This window comes from Dunckerocampus dactyliophorus, chromosome 5 (genome assembly GCF_027744805.1).
Source record: "Dunckerocampus dactyliophorus isolate RoL2022-P2 chromosome 5, RoL_Ddac_1.1, whole genome shotgun sequence".
In the NCBI taxonomy this organism is placed as follows: Eukaryota; Metazoa; Chordata; class Actinopteri; order Syngnathiformes; family Syngnathidae; genus Dunckerocampus; species Dunckerocampus dactyliophorus.
This window is the reverse complement of record NC_072823.1, coordinates 8,127,979-8,147,811: the sequence shown is the minus strand read 5'-3', so window position 1 is coordinate 8,147,811 and position 19,833 is coordinate 8,127,979. Positions and strand designations below refer to the sequence as shown.

At 43.2% G+C, this 19,833-nt stretch overlaps 3 protein-coding genes across 10 annotated transcripts in view; 2 read left to right on the top strand and 1 right to left on the bottom strand.

The window, feature by feature from the left end:
* Nucleotides 1–849: 849 nt before the first annotated feature.
* spty2d1 (SPT2 chromatin protein domain containing 1) lies at nucleotides 850–5,462 on the top strand. Its single transcript, XM_054775296.1, has 6 exons — nucleotides 850–1,330; nucleotides 2,411–2,525; nucleotides 2,599–4,020; nucleotides 4,484–4,652; nucleotides 4,724–4,801; nucleotides 4,889–5,462. The coding sequence occupies exons 1-6, from the start codon at nucleotides 1,265–1,267 to the stop codon at nucleotides 4,977–4,979; spliced, it is 1,941 nt and encodes a 646-aa protein (XP_054631271.1). The 5' UTR covers nucleotides 850–1,264; the 3' UTR covers nucleotides 4,980–5,462.
* A 180-nt stretch (nucleotides 5,463–5,642) lies between these two features.
* Nucleotides 5,643–11,187, top strand: uevld (UEV and lactate/malate dehyrogenase domains). Of its 2 annotated transcripts, XM_054775299.1 has the most exons (12): nucleotides 5,643–5,795; nucleotides 6,454–6,538; nucleotides 6,610–6,675; nucleotides 6,739–6,902; nucleotides 6,966–7,107; nucleotides 7,178–7,272; nucleotides 7,369–7,474; nucleotides 7,602–7,772; nucleotides 9,147–9,311; nucleotides 9,456–9,540; nucleotides 9,633–9,756; nucleotides 10,394–11,186. In XM_054775299.1, the coding sequence occupies exons 1-12, from the start codon at nucleotides 5,754–5,756 to the stop codon at nucleotides 10,556–10,558; spliced, it is 1,410 nt and encodes a 469-aa protein (XP_054631274.1). In that variant the 5' UTR covers nucleotides 5,643–5,753; the 3' UTR covers nucleotides 10,559–11,186. The 2 variants fall into 2 exon arrangements, with proteins under 2 accessions (XP_054631274.1, XP_054631273.1); XM_054775298.1 differs by having other exon boundaries at nucleotides 6,739–7,107; nucleotides 10,394–11,187.
* The window catches only part of si:dkeyp-19e1.3 (USP6 N-terminal-like protein), a 27,066-nt gene continuing 18,167 nt past the window's right edge, over nucleotides 10,935–19,833 (bottom strand). For all 7 annotated transcript variants that reach the window (XM_054775289.1, XM_054775286.1, XM_054775287.1 and 4 more), the window contains 6 exons: nucleotides 18,693–18,813; nucleotides 16,196–16,290; nucleotides 14,946–15,011; nucleotides 13,940–14,039; nucleotides 13,478–13,630; nucleotides 10,935–13,405 (listed from right to left, as the gene is read on the bottom strand). In XM_054775289.1, coding sequence (XP_054631264.1) covers nucleotides 12,153–13,405; nucleotides 13,478–13,630; nucleotides 13,940–14,039; nucleotides 14,946–15,011; nucleotides 16,196–16,290; nucleotides 18,693–18,813 — 1,788 coding nt within the window. In that variant the 3' untranslated portion in view covers nucleotides 10,935–12,152. The remainder of the gene's footprint in view (nucleotides 13,406–13,477; nucleotides 13,631–13,939; nucleotides 14,040–14,945; nucleotides 15,012–16,195; nucleotides 16,291–18,692; nucleotides 18,814–19,833) is intronic.

Genomic DNA, 19,833 nt, shown 5'->3' with positions numbered 1-19,833 from the left:
ACAGTTCTGGAGCATTTAGAACGGCGCTATCATGTGGTGGGTTAGTGTAAGCATAAATATGGATAGACGCCGCATCGAGTGGGTTTGTCCACTGCTTGATACGTCAACGTCGCCACCATATTAGATGTGTCAAGGCTGCGTTGTAAACGAATAGAAATAAATGTACGTACTTTCATAAAGCGCCTGTACAAAGAAATTTAAGTGACTGAATCTCATTTATACATTCACACACGCACTAATATACTTGGGAAACAGTTGGGCATAAAAAAATTGAGACATCAAATACATTGTTTTGGTGCCTAACTATTTCCCAATTCCGTATGTGAATGTATAAACGAGAGGCCTTAACTTATTTTTTTGTAGAAAGGCGCTTTATTACAATAAGTACATTTACTTTTATTCATTTACAGCGCAGCCGTGACACATTCAATATGGCGGTGAGGTTGACGTACCTCTCAGCGCTAGATGAGGCCTCTATCGATGTCTATGAGCGTAAGGGTCACAGGCGGAAGTACTTTTATCCAGCTTGTCCCAGTTATTTCGTTGTCACTGTTTTTAACGTTCGACACTTTTAAAAATTAATTTACTTAAACCGCCTCATTTTAGGATGTACTACATACACGACTGAATAACTTACATTCATATATTTTAATATATATATATATATATATATACAGACTTTATGTGGATGAGAAAATATATACCATACATATTCTAATATATCACATATGTATATATTCGGATAAGTATAATATATATTTTGTCATCGACATAAAGTCTTTATTTATATATATTTATTTTTCATCGCATCAACTCGTCCGTCAAACACGGAAGTACGTAACATTGACTCATCTCATTTCCGCCGAACAGCCTCAGCCCTTCAATATTTCAGTGTTTCTTGTCGGTACTGTCGACCGGAAGAGAAAGTCGCTTGTTATGACTGACTTGTTTACTTACTTTTAATTTCAGAATATATTAATATAACTGAGCTGCTTCTAATGGACTAGGTCGTATGGAAGTGCAACTTTTACCACCCAGGCTCTTTGGTTAGCACTGGCGCAGAGCTAGCTAACTTTGCTACTTTGTGCTAGCGTAGTTTGGAGACCCAAAGTCGTCTTGCCTCATCAGTTTCCACATAATCGACTGCTTTTACAAATAGGTTGGAGAATAGAGACTTTAGTGGCGTTGACACAGCGTCCAAACACAGTGCTAAGGTGTGTGATCTGAAAGGAGAACACTAAAATAAATCTTAACACTTTTGCTCATGCAAAAAATGATGGATTTTGACAACGTATTATCAATCGCCACTCAAAACCAGGGCAGTGTAAAGGTAAGTGAAATAAATGACTTTTCTTTTCCTTCTTCTGTAAAGTATGATTTTCGTTGCGCACACAAACGCCAGCTAATCTTTATTTCAGGGGGGCTCTCCTAATACAGTGTACATTAGCAACGTAGCTGCTAACTTTTACATCCCGTCGCGTCAGTCTTCATTCTTACACTTGGCAGATGGACAACATATCATTGTTGTAACAACGTGTTAGATTCCCATGCTTGTCCGAACACAAACACGTAATAATTCTACTCATCATTAAAATTAAATAATAAAGGTGTTCGAAATAAAAAAAAATCCACGTTGCAATGCAGTAGGCTACTGTCATGTCTCCCTCCATCCAGAGCTGTATGACTGTTCGGACATACTGTGCAAGTTTTGATGAGTTAGTAATTTAAAATTTGAAATTCTGCAACACTGTTAACCTGCTTTTTAAAATATTCGTATAAGAATGAACCATAGGTCAACTAGTGGTTCACAGCCTTTCCTCTGAAATCAGCTGTCACCTACTAAATTTAAAAAGAAAAAAAAAACATATATGGCACCCTTGTATCCTGATCAGATGCCCAGACGTCTCCCTGGTGAGGTGTTCAGGGCACGTCCGACCGGTAGAAGGCCTTGGGGAAGACCCAGGACACACTGGAGAGACTTTGTCTCTCAACTGGCCTGGGAAAGCCTCGGGATCTGCCGGGAGGAGCCGGGCGAAGTGGTCGGGGAGAGGAAAGTCTGGGCTTCCCTGCTTCGGCTGCTGCCCAACCTCGGATAAGCGGTAGAAGAGGGATGGATGGATGGAGGGCGCACTTGTCTATAAGGCGCAGGTGTCCGTGTTGGAACATATGGAAGTGGCAGTGCTCGAGGCTGGATTAGAGCCGCACATTAACACATACTCACACCGTGTGTGAGTATGCAATGTTTTGGGATGGAAACCACGCATAGTTTTATAAATGACGGCCCCTGTTGTGCCTTTTTGCAGCCTTTTTTGCCCACCTGAGTTCATGAGGAAGTGTTAGACTTGTCCCTTCTTGTAGAATGTTGTGAACCACAGATGGCCTCTGCTTATTTTGTTACTCTTCTACACAGAAAAGATACAGTTTACAAGTTGGTCCTCCAAAAAAGGACGCAAGGTCAAAAGGTGTAAATCCTGCTGCTGTGCAGGCGCTCCTGAAAAGACGACAACATGAGGCCAGACTGAAAGGTAAGAAGAAATATAATTTGATTTGTAGACATTGTGAACTACATGATGATGTTTATTTTTAAATACTTTTCAGAAATCGAAATGAAGAAGCAGAAACAGGATCTTGTCGCAAAAAGGGTAGAGTTGAAGTCAGATCGTAAAGCGAGAGCCATGGCTTCCAGAACGAAAGACAATTTCCATGGTTACAATGGCATTCCAGTGGTAGAGGGCCCAAAGAAGAGGAGGTCAAAGCAGGAAATGGACAACGAGAAATCAGCAAATGATGAAACATTTCAAAATGTACTTGACCCAGAAGATGATGAGGACAATTATGAGTACGAACAGACAGATTCAGAGCCTGATCAAGATCCAGAACCTCTAAGACACATAAAAATCTCAACTTTCAGCGGGGGTAGTGGCAGTAGCTCCAAGCCCTCCCCTAAAAAATCTAGTGGGCCACCCAAGTCTGCTCCATCCACCATGAACTTTGCAGATTTGCTCAAATTGGCAGAAAAGAAGCAATATCAACCAGTCGAATTAAAACCGAAGGTAATGAAGGAAGAAAGGCTCCGCACAGCGGAAGAGCTAAGGGAACTAGAGATCGAGCGCAGAGCTAAGAGGCGCGCCAAAGACCCTACGACTCAGTCTAGTTCTACTGCAGTAAGAAAAAACACGTCTGAGAAAGAGCAGAAAAATGGTAAACCACAAAAGAGCTTATTGGAAAGGCCAAATCAGCCCTGTGGGATGAAAAAGAAGCCTCAATTTACACCTTCCTCTAAGGCCTCCACTGGTGAGAGAGAAAGAGACAGACCCAAGACTAAAGTTCCTTTGAAAGTCGCATCTTCTCAGGTTCCAACCAAACAAGGGGTCCCAAAGACTTCATCTGGTCATACCTCTATAATTTCAAGTGAACTTAGGTTGAAAAAGGAAAGCTCTTCTTCTGTTCAGGGAAGACCTTCAGGCACACCTCAGACCAGACCTTTCGGTACATCTGTGAGAGATTTCAAATCTCCAAATGGTAACCCACAAAAAACAAAGCCTACTCAGGGTAGCTCATTGAAGCAGGAACACACAGGTGTAAATCATAAGTCTGGAAAAGGAGAACCACCAAAGTCTGGAAACCATCCCACAGTAAAATCCAGTAGCAATTCTGTGGTTAGACCATCAAGTGGCCGCCCTAAAGAAGGGAATAGACCTCAGCCAAGGCCAGGGGGAACACCCCAGGCAAAAGCTGGTGCGAGTAGCTTACACGGTCACCCAGCTGGTACTGGAGGCCGGCCGCCAGGGTTCGGACAGGGTCGAGGCACTAGTGGAGGATCATTGCCCAACAGGCAACCGTCAGGCAGCTTTGGATCAGGGCCTGGGAGACCCAAGTGCACGGTGGTGTCTGAGACCATCTCATCAAAAAATATGGCTGGACCCAGACCAGGGTATTCTCCTCGACCAGGGATGCCACAGATACCTGGCATGGCCCCCAGACCAGGAGGGCCAACCAGACCACTGAATAGACCCCCAGGTAAATACCATAGGCAACACAATCAAACTCAAGTCTAGTACTCTCTTGCCACTTTGCGCTTCGAATTTTGCTGCTTCACTGCCACTGCTTCACATTGTTTTTCAAAAATATATTAATAAATCATTGCTGTTTAATGGTTGAATACAACCTATTAGTAAAAAAAAATTGTATTTAAGCAAATGTTAGGTATTTTTGCCTAAATTAAGTATAAAAATATCCTCTAGATTAAATGCCACTCAAAAGACATCACAAATTTAATTTGAGCTCACCTTATATTATTGGAACTAGGTAGTTTGGTTGAACAACATATAAACATTGTTATAGACAGTTTGAGTGAGTAGGGTGCATACATGTATATTTTTTTTATACATAGATGCCAAAATACTGGTTTGTTATAACATCCCTAAGGACAACAAGAAACATTTTCTTAACTTTAACTGTGCCTTTTTTGTTTGTTAAAAAGCGTATCCCCCAGGTACCATGTTACCGCCCATCACCATTGCATACAAGAGAAAATACGAAGAGGAAGATGAATATGATTCAGAAATGGAAGACTTTATCGACGATGGAGATGACGAGCAGGCAGAGGTTTCCAAACACATTAAGGAAATCTTTGGCTATGACCGAAACAAGTAAGTGTTTCTATCGTATGCTGCAAATCAGCCTCAGTATAACATAATTTTTTTTTTTTTTACCCATTCAGATACAAGGATGAAAGTGACTATGCTCTTAAATTCATGGAGAGCAGCTGGCAAGATATGCAGAAAGAAGAAGCAAAGAGGTAACTAAATGAATGATTCTCATTTTTATTTTGTGTCCCTGCAACTGTGGAAGCATGATTGCTTTTTTTCTTTCTTGCCCATGTTAGTCTCAGAATGGCTGTGCAGGAAGATTTGGAGGAGGAGAGAAAGGAGCAAGAGGAGATGAAAATGAAGAATGCCAAAAGGAAAAAAAATTAACTGACGCACTTTAAACTATTGTAATGGACAGTTTAAAAAAAAAGTGTCCTGTCACCTGCCCATCAACAGGACCACTTGTTTGACATCATGTCAATTACAAACCATATGGGACCCCTTATTGTGTTATTTGCACTTCTCTCTCTTTGAGTGACACATGACACTGGATGATATGTTCCAGAGATAACCTTAAAATCAAAATATACACAGATGTTTTGAGTATCATAGGCTGTAGTGAAAGATTCAGTTTCTTCTCCCATTATTTATTTATTTGTCAATGCAAAGTCCCATTTTCAAAAAACAATGTGTTTCAGAGTTTGAGTGTGGAGGAGTGGTATTTTTTGTTTTAAAGTTGCCAGCTGTCAGATATCAGCTGCCAGTGATATCTGAGAAGAAGGTGTCACACATTTCACACAATAGATTGTAAAGTCAGTTGACTCACAATTTTGTAACTTTGTGTTCCTTTTTAAAGGATTTCCAAACAAAGGTTTGCCTCAGAGTTGAATTTTTTAAGTTTTACGTCTTAACTTGTGATTATATAGAATTTGTCATGACGGCAATGAACTAATACACTTCTAACGTTTGTGGAATCAGTACTTTGTAAATAAACTATTCCGTTTTATAAATAAACATGCTGAGTTAACGCCACTTTGTTCGCCTCTCGGCCACCGTACTTAAATTGGAGTGGGCGGAGCATTTCCTTGGCTACTAAAAGTTTGCGGAAGAGTAAAGAACATAGAGCGACCGCGGTGCGCTATATAATTTTTACCTAAATAAATGGACCTTCGTTCGGAGAAATTACAGCGTGTCCTGTCAAAGGTAAGTTTAAAATACATGACGTAAATCTAAACTTTTAAGGACGCTGTTAGGACTACGAGCAGCGCTGTAAAATGCCAGCTAGCTTAGCACGCTAACCTAGGTGCTAGCTGTCAGCTGTCACAACTGGCTTAACCAGCTCCACCACTCACACTTTGGGACAAGGAAATGCTGGACATTCACCAAGAGATTACACGAGATTTAATGAAAATGTAGGACATTAATTACGTGTCTTTCAACGTTTAATTAATCGAAATTAATAGATACAATTAATACAGTTGGTAGTATACCATTAGCACGTTAAACTACAGCTGTTTGTCACATTTAAGTTGAAATACTGAAAAATCTTCCCCCAGGAATGGAATTGTGTTAAGACATTTTTATCATGTCCACTTCCTAAAAAACACAGTTCCAGAAAGTGAAGCCATTTAATGTCTCTTCGCTCTCTTGTAATAATATTTCTTATAATAAATACATTTACAATAAGAACCAAAAAAAACATGCTTTCAACATTAGACACAGTGTTGAGTATTCTCTCGTTTCATTATTTTTTCCCATGTATTTATCTTTGCACCTTATTATCCACATCCCTGTGGCTGAGCCTGCAAATTTTTGAATTCCTTCACGATCAATGAAGTATTTCTGTCTTGATTAATTTTAGTACAAATTCCGCGATGTTGCTCTTGAGGAATTGGAGAAAATCGATAATGCTTTCCCAGGGATGAAGCCCTCTGTCGGCACATACAGTGAGTTGTGTACACACTTGAGAGTTCACTCAAACAGGTTACAGTGAATCACTTACTTCTCAAAACGGCAGCATTCAACGATGGCTCCCAGAAAGATCTCCTGAAATTGAACGGTAACCTTCCAGTCAAGTATGAAGGTAAGATTTACATTTGGGAGCGTGTCACGTGATGGACCACACTGATGTCTTTTATCCTGATAGGGCGCTGCTACAACTTCCCCATTCAACTTTGGTTGATTGACTCCTTTCCGGTCACACCTCCCATTTGTCTCCTGAGGCCCACACCAGACATGATGATCAGGGAGGGCAAACACGTGGATGCCCGGGGACGCATCTACCTGCCAGTGCTGCACAACTGGGATCATGTATGTCCTACTTGTCTTGCGTGTGCATCTTCAGTCTTCTGGTTTCTCATTTGTCCGGTGCAGCCCAAGTCATCTGTGGTGGATATTCTGGAGGAGATGATTTCCAAGTTTCAAGAGGATCCTCCACTGACATCCACCCCTGAAAGAGACCACCAAGATCCACAAGAGCTTCTGGCATTTGTTAATAATCTCCAGATTAGTGATAGTGCGTTACTTCTTAAACGTTTCACATGTAATCAACATGCTATTTGATGGTCTACTGCTTGACCTTTTAGGTACAATCAGACATCATGATCACACGGGCCACAAAGTGACTGTTATCGGAGGAGGGGATTTAGGAATGGCCTCAGTCATGAGCATTTTGGCAAAGGTTTGCACCTTTTTTTTTTAAATTGTTTTTTAATCTTTGCTGATCACTGGGAAGAAGATGCAACTCTCCTCCATTTTGCTTCTGTTCGCCCCCAAGTGTAAAGTGGATCAACTTGTCTTCATTGATGTTGCCGAGAGTTCCACCAAGGGAGGCAGCACAGATTTGGAGATCTTTAGGCTGCCAAAGGTGAACGTGTCCAAGGGTGTGTAACTTTCCACACAGTCACATAAAATGTGCAGACGATGCTCTTCTATTCAAGTATGTTTCTTACCACACAAGGAAAGACAATTTTTTTGTTTTGTTTTACCTTTTCACTCCCCTTCTGTTAGATCTGTCAGCCTCTGCGGGCTCCAGGGTCGTCGTGGTCACAGCCAACGCGTGGAGCAGCGAGCAGTCCTACGTAAGCGTGGTCCAGACCAACGTTGACTTGTTCAAAGGATTCATTCCAAAGTTGGCACGTCACAACCCAGATGCCGTCATGCTCATCGCCTCTCAGCCAGGTGAGGAACACTCGTATGCTATGCTAGACAAAAGCACGACAGTAACTTTGTTTCGTTTTGACAGGGATTTAGTTTTCATGTTTGTGATTCACATTACCTTTTTTATGGTGTTGTAACGAGCACTTCCAAACGTAGGTCGTACTCACCTTAGGTCACTGAACGCCTGTCTGCTTGTCCTATCGCTTCTATTCTGCTACATTACTGCAATTACCCTGACTTTGTGGATTATTTCCAGTATTATTTATGGTTTTTATGATTTATTTGCATTGTGACTGCTCTCATTGATTACATGCAACTACGTTCGCTGTGTTCATTGTCAGTGGGGGAGCTACGGGGTAGCCAGGGATGGCCATGGCCACCCCAGTGGCTCTGTGGTGCAGAACATTAGTTTAGCCTCACCACCGTTTCCACTTGGACGCATTTCACTGCAGCACACAACTTTCCGTGTGGAGGAGCTGTCAATAAAACCACTTCTTGCATGAACTGCAAGAAGTGGTTACTTTTGGTCGGTTCCGGTCAGGTTTTCTCACTATGCTGACTTTGACTTACATTCTGAAGCGTGATTCAAGCTCTCTGTAGCAGCATGTAAGAGCGGGCACGTAAACCAAGGAACGGCGTCCACTTCCGTATTATGCCCCACGCGGGTTCAGCCGGCATGAGGGGGAGCAGAATCCAGAAACTGTGCCTTGAAAACGTGTCCTCGGCACACTGCTCATCTATTAATTGGTCAAATACTGAAGACGGTCCAAAAGCAGTGGCGGCGCTACGGAGTGGCCAGTGGTGGCCGTGGCCGGCTTCAGTGCGAAAGGCTGCAATGACAAGTCACGGAGACCAAAAAACATTAATATTTCCTGAGCTTCATGGATGTGTGCGCTGATTTTAAAGATAATGTACACGTCATTCTACGTCTAATATTATACTATATTGATAAACAAAATGCATTATAATGTTGTCATTTGTGGTACGTGAGGTTTGATAAGAAGCTAAACAGCCCGTCCCATTATAATTTGTTTGTGAGCGAGGGCGAGCAAAAATCAAAGGGTATCGTCAAATCTATCTGTAGCGGTCCAGATTTACTTGTGGCGAGCCGCCACAAATAAATGAATGTATGAAAAACTGTTGGGTGTAGTCGGTCTTTTGCCTGAAGTCAACACACCGCGGCTCTGAACAGCTATGTACAGAATATATAGCATGGAGGATGATACTAACCTGCTATGTACAGAATATATAGCATGGAGGATGATACTAACCAGAAGTATTAACATTCAGGAGTGACTCTGGGGTCTCGCCTACCTGATTGATTATTTAATTGATAAAGAAGAGTTGGCTTTTTTCTGAAAAGTGTATGTTTTCCTCTCTTTGCTTGTCCTCCAGTGGACATCATGACCCACGTAGCGTGGAGGCAGAGCGGCCTGCCGCCGACACAAGTCATAGGAGTGGGCTGTAATCTAGACTCGGAGCGTCTTAGTCACGTATTGGATATTAACTTAAACACTCACAAAGAGGCCTGGGTCATTGGCGAACTTTCAGACAACAAAGGTGAGTAGGACTGCCAGTGTTACAGTTGGCATGCTTTGTATTTCGGATTTCTCTAGTAGCATTGCTAGAGTACTGTATGTATCATCTCTAGCTGCTCTACCTGCTAGTTGTGTGCTGTCCCAATGACGATACTTTATTGTGCAGTCCCCGTGATGAGTAACACCGGGCCAGGCTCCCAAAGGCAGCCAGAGATCGCAGGATTCAGCTCCACCAAACCCTTGCTCAGCAGGTAAAGCCCTGGGTTGTCTCCTGTAGAAAGGTCAAGCAAGGATGGGGATTTATGAAGGTATATAAATAGTTCTGACCGATTTGTTCTACTAGAGCGTTTGACATCATGAAGAATCGAGGTCAGCGTTCGTGGTCCGTTGGTTTGTCTGTGGCTGACATCACAAACAGCATCTTGACAAATAGGAAGAAGGTCCACTCCATCACCACACTTGCCCAGGTTGACACTTCAGTATTAAAACATTTATTCTCACCAGCAAGCCCACCTTTGGGAACTTCACTTCACCTGTCATGAACCATTTAAAATGTGACTTTTACAGCTGTATCACACCACGCCCATCATCCACAATCCTTATGTAAGACATGAACACACGTTCTTCTCTTTTCTGTGTGGCCTAAAGATATAAAAGAGGCAGCTCATTAATGCACGTGTGGTGGAGTGTGTGGTGAAGCTAGCTGGCTAGTAGCTAGTCGGTGTGGTGTGGCAAGGTGTCACTATGCCAGTAACATAGTTCTTCAACGTAACAAATGTAAACAAGAATAAGAAGAATGTCGCTGTAGCTTGGTTAACAAGCAGGTCACATTATATGTAAATGGAGCATTGTTGGCACTTTTTGGAGTTTTTTTCCAGAAGGCTTTGTAGGCAGAACAGGTGCTTCCCATTCACGCGTTCTTAGCTGCGTCTTTTTATATATTTACAACGCACTGAAAAGATACGTGTATTCATGTCTCACATAAGGATTGTGGATGATGGGCAAAATTCCAACAAAGTGCAGTTTGCTTTAAGGCGGCTTCGAGTTTTGGCCCTCTGTGTCATGAGTGAGTTTGGCGAGTTTGACACCCCTGATCTCATTTAGGGCTGGAGTGGCATCGGAGCGGAGGTGTTCTTCAGTTTGCCGTGCCTCCTGGGATCCAATGGTTCCACGCGCCTAGCTGGTGTGTCACTGGGGAAGGAGGAAGATTCCAAAATGAAGGAAAGCATCAGCTCACTCACAAACCTCATCGGTCAGCTAAGGATATGAAGGATGACATTGTATTGCCGGCTCCAGTGGGAAAGGCTGCAGTGACAAGTCAGGGAGCTGTTACTTATTGGCCATCCGCCACAGGTGGGACTGCCACCAAACTGAATTCTATTACTTCTGATGGTTGCGTTGCAAGCTTGACCAAAGACAAATTGTCTGTTACCATACTGATCATGGCTTTGTTTTGAGCTTGTGTCTTGACTGGGTGGGGAGGAAATCACACATTTGGATGAAATTATTTTGTCATACCTGCACTTTGAAACATTTTACAGGAAAGCTATTTATCAATTTTGCTTAAGTAATTTTCAGGCACGTGCGTCGGATGACGGACGATTCTTCAAGAGGGAGGGAGTCAGTGGCTGACATGCAGCTCATATGCTTGAAGGGTCTTTTATTGAAAATTTGCTTTTTGCACAGCGGAAACAAAAGTTATGTACACTAACATCTCAAGGTTTGTGAGAGTGCAATAAACAAAATCACCCGGTGCCTGCTTGACAAAAGAAAACAATGCAATGTTCCTGTTTTTATCAGACTTCTAATATTATAATTCAATGAAAAGCATATATCTCAACATTTTTTCTTTATCTGAAATGTGTTATTTTACCATAAATTAAAAGTTAAAAAAAAACAAACTTGTGTAGATGCATTTTCATTGGTCAATGACAAGTTAGATGCAGACATACTGAGGTTTTGGTCTACTGCCAGCTACCTCCATGACATCTCAATGGAGGTCTCATTTATGAAAAGTCCACATTATCAAAGTCTTGAACGCTGTATAAATAAATGAATGAATGCAAAATTTGTCAGCACACGAGAGAGAAGGAAAAAGCAAAACATCTCTAATAGTACAAGTCAGTACAAAAGCAACTGCTGCTACATAAGAATGCAGCAACCTGTATGTTGAACACATATATATATATATATATATATATATATATATATATATATATATATATATATATATATATATATATATATATATATATATACCATTTGAAATGTCTTCATGTAGAAAATTGTGCACATGCATGAACTGACAGTGTAACAGACAAAAAAGGGACGTTTACGCGTGAACCACTAGCAAGTACTCTTAGGACCACTAGAGGGAGATGCTGTTCATTTTAGCCTTATAAACTGTCCTTACTTCAAGACAACACCTTAAACAATACAATGAAAACATATGTGACACATTGCACCACAAGCTCCCTGCTGTTGTTTACATCTATTTTCTGTTTTAAAAAAAAACCCAAACTGTGTCGTAACTCGTTGACCTGAAGATATTCAATATATTTCAGAAAAAAAAAAGATGTGAGCCAGCTCACTGTTCACCACAATGTGAGCATTGAGACCCTTCGCGGACCCTCGTTACTTTAAGACACTTTGTTGGAAATAATATCAACTGTAATGTTACAACACACCAATAATGCACTGGCAACGTGCACGCCGTACAATTTGAAGTAGAAAGACTGAGAATCAGAAAAAGAGTACTGACCTTACAAAAGGACCAATCCTAGAAATGTGTGCATCTTGACATAAACACACACTAAATAGCTACTGAACGTTCTTGCAGCGCAAACATGATGAGGGCCATTTTTCAAAAGGTGACTGACTTCGGCAGCTGCTGTCCACCTGGAGGTATCCTACAAAAGTCCAGGCTAGATCGGACTGCCGGCACCCCGACCGCCAACTGCGATGGCCTGGAGTGGCCCGCCAGGGACCTGGTGTACAAAAGTGGCGCTGGGAAGGCAGAATGGTCCCTGGGGCCCCGAGAGAAAGGCTTGGCGTAAGCGGTGGGTGAGGTGGGTCTGTGCGTGTCAGCGTGACGCTGCATTGGAGACAGTCTGTCAGCAAAGCTGGGTGGGGGAGGGGGGATGATGGCGTCCTCCACCCAGCTACTGTCTCCTTCATATTCTTCTTCCTGAGGCAAACTGGAAAGAGCACAACGTGAGGGGGAAAGGGAAGATGATGATGGTGATGCGGGGATAAACACAGGAGGGGGGGGCAGCGGGTAGAGAGTGGGGTCATAGTCCCTGGTGAAGGGGGGTGGTGGACTGCAGTGCATGCTGGAAGCTTCCTCGGGGGTGGAGCCCAGCAGCCTCTCAGGGCAGCGGTCGTCGTCATCGGCTTCAGACAGGTTGTCGTACTGGGAGGTGTTGGAAGGCCGCCTGTCAGCTGCTGAGGCTGGGACGAAGAGAGACACGGGGAACTTGGTGGGTTTGGGGGGAGTGAGCCTGGGAGAGGAGGATGCTGATGCTGTGAAGGCACGGGGAGGGAATATTTGGGGTTTGGGGAAGAGTTTTGGAGACGGCTTCACCTGAGCCACCAGTGGAGTAGGACAGGGTCGCGGGACCACCGTACAGTCTTTGTGCTCATCCTCTGCGAGGTAAACCAGTGGTGGAGGTGGCAGATCTGGCAGGTCCAACATTCCCTGAGTATGCATGCTGAGATGATCCAAAGCAGGGGCTTCATACGGAGGGGGCCATTCCATCGGCTCCTCTGGTTTCCCTCCTTGTACTTCTTTCTGGCTGAAATCGGGGACGCACTCCTTCGCTTTTCTGTCTTTCTCAGCACAAGGTTTTGCTGCTTTTGGAGGTAACGGAGGAGCTCTGCAGGGCATGGTGGTGCACGCTGGTGCTGGCTCAGGTGACGGCAAAGAAGGTGTGTTCGATCTGCTGAGGCTTCTTATTTGCTGGGGCGTAGAAGGAGACAAGGTAATGCTCTGCGTCTGAGACGGGCTGCCGGGCTCCGGATCACTTTTGACCTCTAGAGGAGAGTCAGGCTGCAGAGGAAGCAGGAGAATCGGTCTCTCTTGGCCCAGTGCTTTCTTTGGCAGCTCCTCTGACTTGGCTAAAAAAGGAAATGCGTGAAAAGGAATGCATCACAAAAAAAAACCAACAAAAAAGTGAATTGAGACTGTACCTGGAGGAGGTTGGTCCAACTTTTTACTACGTAGCTCAATCATGGCGGCTTGTAGCTGCTGAACCACGGCGTCATCTGGAAGGAAGTAGGAAGCAGCCAGCTGCTCCTGAAGAAACTCCCTCAAGTCCTCCAACTGAAACTTCAGCAAGCGCTCTGATTGGACACAGAGTTAGGACACATTAATGACATGTGTCACCTGATCGTCATGTCCTTAAAGAGGACACTTTCACAAGAGAACAGATGATCGTGGGAGCATCCAATAAAAAGTCAGCGTTTCATTCTTCTCCACAGCAACCAGCCACTTGCATTATGTAAGCCAAGCGCTGAGGAGGCAGCCAACCAGAAGGCAGCGTGCAGTGGTATGGCAACAGCGACCATGTCGAGCTGTACAAGCTGCGTGTCTTGCGTTCATTAGACGCAGCGGCGAGACACCGAGCAGCGGCCAACGGGCCTCATACTCACTCTTGTGTAACTTGAGGGTTGTGTAAGCCATGGCGGTCAGCATCTTCTCCCCCTCCAGAATATAGATGTCCCATAAGCGCAGGGTGAGGGTGAATGGGGTCTGTGATGAAAGGAGACGGCAGAAATTTGAAATGAAAATAGTGACGAGATACGCACATGTCACGTAGTTGTCCCTCGCCACTTGACGGTTGCGAATTTCCCGGCTTCACTCTGTCACCGTTTTTCAAAAATATATTAGTTAAGAAATCATGCTGTTTCGTGGTTGAATAAGGTGTATTACTAGTTTTTTTTTTAAATATGCATATTCAAGCAAATTCTATGTATTTTTGTTGCTTCACTTGAGCATTTTCAAGCATAAAAATTGCTTGTTTTCCTGCAGAGCGGTGGAAGTACTGCAAGAACAAGCAATTCCGTCGTAGAATGAACGGCTTACAATATTTTGGGTGATGTTTGGCGGGCCATATGAAAAGCTTTGGTGGGCTGGTTGGCCCGCAGGCCCCCTGTCCTTGTTATACGTAGACAATAAAGTACTGTTCAAACAAACAGTGTATATCTCATGGTGGCCAAAGACTTGTAGGTGTAATTGGTGGCCAAAATAGATGCCGACATGGGTTGCTATCAAATTTAAAAGCTGATATAATAAAAATACAAACAGAAACTAGGTTTTATTTAGAATTTTCCTAAAATAAAAATGTTACTTTTGAAGTAGAAATGCATTCTGAAGGTAATGGAATGAGGTGACGCAGGTAGCGTGTCAATATCTTTGGCACTTTCAGAGCAGGGATTTTCAGCTGCTGGACTGTCCATCATTGAACAGCTTTCACATTTACAAGCTCATATTTTCCAACACGAATCAACGCTAACGCTAACGCTGTCCATCTGCAACTGACTGCTAAGGTATTAGGCCAGGTAAAGCACCATTTTGAAGCTATGGCAGAACAAATACGAAAAGGTCTATAGATGCCGTTCAAATGATTTGAAAAGCTGAGTAAAATCGAACACTCACTCTGTCAATAAAGCACTGGAGAAACCACTTGGTGGTGTAAATCCCACATGTCATCTGCTCCTTGTCCTGTGAAGTAGAAGTGGATGAGGAAGAGTCTTTCTCAGACTTTTGTAGCGCAAAAAAGTGGAACCTCATAAAAGATGCGTAAAAGAATTCTAACTGCATATAGTGTTCCCTTGCTATATCGCCGTTCACCTTTCACGGACTCGCTGTTTCGCCCTGATTGGCTAAGGGACTGTAGACCGTTGCCAATCAATATCCTCTGTGCCTTCATGTGCTCGGCTTGCAGTGTTACTCTGAAGCGCTGTAAGTTTGCAAGTTTTATCGCCGACGATTGCCGGCGAAACGTTGTGCACCGTCAAAGGCAGAGGAGGATGCTAACCATCGCACAAAAAGTTGGACTTCGCCATTACGGATTAAACGAATCTTCGGTTCCAGGAGGAGGGCGAGGTGGAGGAAAATATGACGACAGGAAGTACACGTGACACGTAATAATTTCAACCTCGTAGGTTGATCAATAAAATTCAACCAAAGGTTTGAACTTTTTTTGTGAGTGTTTAAACAGGAGAGAAATGTGATAAAATGTTAACGCCTGTATGAGAAAAGTGTATCAAGTGTATAGTGGGGGGTTTTACAGCCTTGAACATACATCATCAAGTGGGCTACTTCGCGGATTCGAATTATTGCGGGTTATTTTGGGAACATATCCCCGCGACAAACGAGGGAACACTGTAAATGACGAACTGAAAGGGCTATGAACGTTTGAGGTTACTTTTAAGGATCAAGGTTACGTTTCCCTTCATTGTTCCCAAAGACACAATGTGGCAGCCAGACGTCACAAGGACACCGCCCTCCTGCTCTGCCATGACTTATTTCCTGAATCCACGAGCGTTTCTCACCTTCTTTATCAAAATGCTGGCAATTGGTTGCAACTTTCTTTGAGGTGAGGAACGCGATTGAATTCAAGAAACTCATGGCAAAACAGGAAGGTGGTGGTGGTTGATCTCACTGCCACGTCGTGTCTTTGGGGACAGTCACGTCAAGAATTACGTCTTCAGTGAAGGTAAAAGCCACCTTAAATGCTCGTTTATCCCTTCCATTCATCATTTCTATGCATTTGAAATTGTTTTTAAATGCCAACATGATTTGTTTTGACATTTTTGGCTAATATAATGCCGTGAAGCACATGCAAATAAAGCACCGTGCTGTGTCAGTCTTTTTGTCCTCCGGCATCGGGTGCTGTCACTCACCAGGTGCTTCCTCAGTTTAGGCAGCATTTTGGAGAGGATCTGCTCGTGGTGGGCCTGGAAACGCTGCAGTTTGGGAAACCCCGGGATGAAGAAACCTAGCAAAGTGGAAAAACTCACATCAGCAGACCATAAACGGTGGGCGGAGGAGACATAATATTTAAAATCTTTCGCCAACAACACTAAGATGAGTAAGATTGTATTCATTCCATATGTTCATGGGGTAAAAACTATGGCTACAGGCCCGCATGAAGTATTGATGAAGGCAGATTGAGAAAATGGTGTTTTTCCAAATGTACATGTCGACATTTGATGCCACTCATTACTATCAGTAAAACATTTAACATGCATGGTTTTGTTGAATAAATAATCCTTGTTTGTTTGTGATGGTTGAGATTCTTCCCATTAAATGAGGTGAAAATCCACATTAGGATGGGGTCATAAAATTACAAGCAAGATCAGTGTTTCCCTCCAGGACCGCAATCTATTTGTGGCAATGGATTGCAGGAGGCTTGCAGATGTCACACTTCAAATGTTTCAGATCATCAAACACATTTAAATTAGTCAGTGACAACACGACTGAACACAAAATGCAGTTTTTAAATGAAACTTTTTATTATTAAGGGAGAAAAAAAATCTAAACGGTTACAAAGCCATTTCTAAAGCTTTGGGTCTCCAGCAAACCACAATGAGAGCCATTATCCACAAATGGCAAAATCATGGAACAGTGGTGACCTGGCCAACCAAAATTACCTCAATATTACCCCAAGAGCGCAGCAACGACGCCTCCAAAAGGTCACAAAAGACCCCACAACAACATCCAAAGAACTGTAGGCCTCACTTGCCTCAGTGAAGGTCAGTGTTAATGACTATAAGAAAGACACTGGGAAAATCGAGTTCCAAGACAAAAATCACTGCTGAACAAAAAGAACACATTTTGCCATCTTGATGAACCCCAAGGCCTTTGGGGAAATACTCTGTGGTCTGACGTGACACAGGTTGAACTTTTTGGAAGGTGTGTATCCCATGATATCTGCCGTAAAAGTAACACCACATTTCATCATACCAGTAAAATATGGTGAAGGTAGTGTGATGGTCTGGGGCTGTTTTGTTGCTTCAGCTGTGATAAATGGAACCGTGAGTTCTGCTGTCTACCAAAAAATCCTGAAGGAGAATGTCCGGCCATCTGACATCAAGCTGAAACAAACTTGGGATCTGCAGCAGGACAATGATCCAAAACACACCAGCAAGTCCACCTCTGGTTGGCTGAAGTCAAAGTCCTGACCTGAATCCTGTTGAGATGCTGTGGCATGACCTTAAAAAGGCGCTTCATGCTGGAAAAGCCTCCAATGTGGCTGAATTACAACAATTCTGCAAAGATGAGTGGGCCAAAATTCCTCCACAGCGCTGTAAGAGACTCATTGCAAGTTATCACAAACGCAGTTGTTGCTGCTAAGGGTGGCCCCACAGGTTATTAGGTTTAGGGGGCAATCGCTTTTCCACACAGGTCCATGTAGGTTTGGATTCTTTTCTCCCTTAATAATAAAAAGCTTAATTTAAAAACATTTGTGTTCAGTTGTGTTGTCACTGACTAATATTTACATTTGTTTGATGATCAGAAACATTTAATTGGTACAAACATGCAAAAAAAAAAAAAAAAACAGGAAGGGGGACACTTTTCACACCACTTGACGTACTTGGAGTTTTATACGGAAAGACTGAGTATTCATGCTTTCTGTTCTATGAGTACACACATTTCTAATAATAATAATAATAATAATAATAATAATAATAATGAATTAGATTTTATATAGCGCTTTTCAAGGCACTTAAAGTGTTTCACAATGAAGTGAACCCATTATTCTTTCACTCCTCAGTCACACACTGGTGGTGGTAATCTACATCTGTAGCCACAGCTGCCTTGGGGCGGTCTGACGGAACCATGGCTGCCAATTGGCGCCCACAGCCTCTCCGACCACCACTGTGGGCAGCCCTGGAGCCAAGATGGTGAAGTGTCTTGCCCAGGGACAAAACGACAGTGACTGGGGGGAGAAAGCGAGGATTGAACCGCCAAACGTTTGTTTTCCGGACGACCTGCTCTACCTGCTATTCACACACAGTTCCATTATAATGCGTATGAGCACAGCCAAACAACATGTGGCAATTTGTGGCAGGCCGAATGCACCCGTAGTGGGCCACCACAAATAAATGAATGTATGGGAAGCACAGGAAATACTGGTCTTTGATAAGTAATATAAATACAGTAATAGAATATTGTAAATAAATACATTTAAATAAACAACTGTAGATTTTACATTTGATAAGCTAAATTTAACAGAAAACCCCATTTCACATGTGCAGAAACACAAAACAAGCATTGGCGGATGTCTGCCCTCCTTCTAGCTTACATTTACAATAAATGTATGTCGCTAACAGCAAATTATTAGTGTTTATCCAAACATTTTCCATCTGATTTGAGTCTCCATGTGTGTTGTCTCACCATGCATGGCATGCTTGCCGTTGGTGAGGAGCTGGGACAGAGCCCAGAAGGCGTCCTCCTCATTCAGGTACATGAGCAGCATGGCGGCAATCTGACTCATCCCCTGACAGTAGCTCACCTCCTGGGAACACGACAGTGGCGACAGTTGAACTCAAGTGGCAAATGAGAGGAGTCGTTTATGAGGGCATGCGGGGCGTGCCGGAGACGAGGGTTTTCTTAAGAGCACCTGAATGTCTGCTGTGGGCAGACCTTCGGTGCTCGCTGCAACAATATTCTAAACATTTCCACCAAGGGTTGTTCAAATATTTACTGTAGCCAAACATACATTTTGGGTGTTTCCAGCTTGAATTTCTACCAATCTAAATATATTCTGAGTTACATGACCAAAATGCCCTTGTCCATATTAGGGCCGTGGAATCTACCATTCAGGGTATCCTTTCAAGGATAAAAGCAAATGTGATTACCCTGAGCTTAAGCAACATTCTCCACATTCTTCACTGCTGTCACATAGGCGAAAGGACAAACACCCCACCACCACCACCACCTCTCCCTCCCCGTTTCGCTCCTGTGCTCTCCCACTGACCCAGTTTCTTATGAGCAGTTTGTGAGCGGAGGGAAATGGGTAACAGGGAATAGCACATGTCCATTTCCTATGGCTCAAACACCTCTTCCATACAGGAAGTGCCAAACACATCCCTAGGAGAAAAACAGACCCAGCACTGTGTGTGAGCACTGACATGTTCTGCGTATTTGTGGCAGAAAAAAAGTGGCATAGCACTCCAGATGGTGGCTATCTCAGCGATATACCATTTACAGTACAGTACAGTCGATGCCATTCTGTTCCGTGTGTCCGTGTGCTGATCAACAATGTTATCATATTCAAATTCCCAAAATGGTCCATTGTAGCTGAATTCATCAGTCCCGGCGTCAAGTTGTCACCATCATAAAACGTTTATTCAGTTGGCACAGGCAACGTTGTGTGTAGCATTTTAGCATTCTATTCTACATGTAAATTAACCGGAGATTAGCCACACTGTACTGACCAGACACAGCTGTGTCCTTATGACGAGATAAACTTAGGAACATTGACGGATACAACCTCAGTTAGCGTACGCCCCGGTTAGCATGTTTTTCGGTTAAC